This window comes from Marmota marmota, unplaced genomic scaffold, assembly GCF_001458135.2.
Source record: "Marmota marmota marmota unplaced genomic scaffold, marMar, whole genome shotgun sequence".
In the NCBI taxonomy this organism is placed as follows: domain Eukaryota; kingdom Metazoa; phylum Chordata; class Mammalia; order Rodentia; family Sciuridae; genus Marmota; species Marmota marmota.
Window position 1 is genome coordinate 1 of NW_026004797.1, and position 2,056 is coordinate 2,056.

The 2,056-nt window shown below is 62.9% G+C and overlaps 1 protein-coding gene across 1 annotated transcript; it reads left to right on the plus strand.

Annotated features, from left to right (window-relative positions):
* Nucleotides 1–153: 153 nt before the first annotated feature.
* On the plus strand, nt 154–1,615 carry LOC107135277 (procollagen galactosyltransferase 1-like). Its single transcript, XM_015477173.2, has 2 exons — nt 154–322; nt 1,457–1,615. Exons 1-2 carry the CDS (start codon nt 194–196, stop codon nt 1,586–1,588), a joined length of 261 nt encoding a protein of 86 aa, XP_015332659.1. The 5' UTR covers nt 154–193; the 3' UTR covers nt 1,589–1,615.
* The last annotated feature ends 441 nt before the right edge of the window (nt 1,616–2,056 follow it).

Consider the following 2,056-nt stretch of genomic DNA (forward strand, 5'->3'; position numbering starts at 1 on the left):
GTCGGTCCCCAGGCCGCGCTAGCCCGGGAGGGCTGAGTCCTCTCTAAGGTGGAGGACGGTGAAGCCACGGTGTCACTTGCCTGGTGGGCGTCCTAGGGCAGGGGGTGCTGGCTCGGTGGCCGATGGCGGCTTCACAGTGGGCGGTGTTCCTGCCGATGCGCCCGCCGACCTCCTGCTCTCTGTGTCCAGGGCCATGAACAGCAGCCAGGTAGAGGCGCTGGGCATCCAGATGCTGCCTGGCTACCGGGACCCCTACCACGGGCGGCCCCTCACCAAGGGCGAGCTCGGCTGCTTCCTCAGCCACTACAACATCTGGAAGGAGGTGGGTGGCGGGCCCTGAGGCCACCGCGCCTAGTCTCCTGAGGGATCTTGGGCAGGGCCAGCGGCAGCGGGACCCTGGGCTGTTCTTTGGCCCCTTTGCCTTAGCAGCGTCAGTGTGGCCCTGAGCCTCTGAGGGGACAGCTGCTGTCCTGTTGTGCAGATGTGGAAACAGGCGGGGGAGGGGAGCAAGCCTGGCCCTGCAGCAGGTGGGCCCCTCCCACAGCCTGGTGCTGTGCCCAGCACATACTAATGGAGTGTGGCCACAGTGACATCAGCCAGCACAGCCGCTCACCAGGGTTCAGGAGGATGTGGTGGGGCAGATGTCAGGCTGGGATTCAGATTGGGAACCAGATGGCGTGTCAGCTGTGGGGTGTGTGGTGAGGGCATCTGGGGTGTGAGGTGACAGGTACCCAATGTGTGTCCCCCTGCTTTCCTGCAATCCATCATGGATGGCACAGGGCATAGCTTGCTGTGCCAGGTGGCCCTGGAGCCAGGGGACCTGGGTTCAAGTCCATTGCTGCCTTAGCGGGTGGAGGTTCTGAGCAAGAAAGGTGCTTCCTGGCTTCTCCAGGTGGCCATGGTCTCAGGGGACAGTCGTGAAGATTCTCAAGGTCATTCATTCAAGTAATTGCTAAGCGCCTACTGTGTACCTAACCTGTACCGGAGATGTGGCAGCCACCAGGAGTGAGCCTGCCCCCACCCAGAGGAGACCTGGGGAGGCTGGGACAGCTGGTGACAAGGGGAGAGCCTGGGGAGGTGGGGACAGCGGTGACAAGCAGCAAAGCAGCAGCAGCAACATGATAGATGAGATGAGCACTCACGGGAGTGGCTCTGGGCTGCGGATTGTCCTCAGCTGGTGGCATTGGGTGATCAGGGGTGACATCTGAGCTGAGGCCTGAAGGGTGACAAGGAGCCCGCTGTTGGCTGCCAGGGAGGAGGCTCAGCGTGGAGGGCACAGCACAGGGAAAGGCCCGGGTGGGAGGAACCGAGAGCTCGCAGCCAGGACGATCTGAACCCTGGAGGGGCGGGTGCGCTTGCTTCTCTCTGGGTCCCCAGAGCCTTCAAGCAGAGCTGCTAGTTTCAGGCACAGGCTGGGCTTTGGTCTCCTTGTCACCTCTGGGGCACCTTCCCTCAGGTCGTGGACCGAGGGCTACAGAAATCGCTGGTATTTGAGGATGACCTGCGTTTTGAGATCTTCTTCAAGAGGCGCCTGATGAATCTCATGCGGGACGTGGAGCGCGAGGCCCTGGACTGGGACCTCATGTAAGGGGGGGCCTGGGGCCCCACAGCTGGGCCTTGGGCGTGGCCAGGGACAGAGGTGTGCCGGGGGCGTGGCCTGTGAGTCGGTGGGTGGGGCAAGTCTGGGGGCGTGGCCGGAGCATTGCTGGAATCCTAGAGCCTGTAGGTCAGTAGGTGAGGTTGGGGGTAAGAGTTGTGACCTGGGACAGCCAACTCTTGGCAGCCCGACCAAAGGGCTTAGGTAGTCCATGGGCCTGAGAGCATGTCAGGTGTGGTCTCAGGTAGGACCTTGGGAGGGTGACCCAGAGTCTAGACCTGGCCAGAAGCCTGCAGGCGTGGTCAGGGTTCGCACACTACACTGGGCCCCCGAGGGTGGTGGGCGGGCCTGCTGGGCGTGGTCAGGGTTTGGGGTGTGTCAAGAGCCAAGAGTGCAGTTTAAGGATGTGGGTGGAGGTGGCCAGCTCTTGGGTGGGCCAGGGTGTCCTCCTTCTGCCCC

What these genes read in the sequence shown, in the direction of transcription:
- LOC107135277 (XM_015477173.2), top strand. Translation starts at nt 194, where the DNA reads ATGAACAGCAGCCAGGTAGAGGCGCTGGGCATCCAGATGCTGCCTGGC. An exon ending in ACTACAACATCTGGAAGGAG is followed by an intron (nt 323 to 1,456) that starts GTGGGTGGCGGG and finishes ACCTTCCCTCAG; the next exon opens with GTCGTGGACCGAGGGCTACA.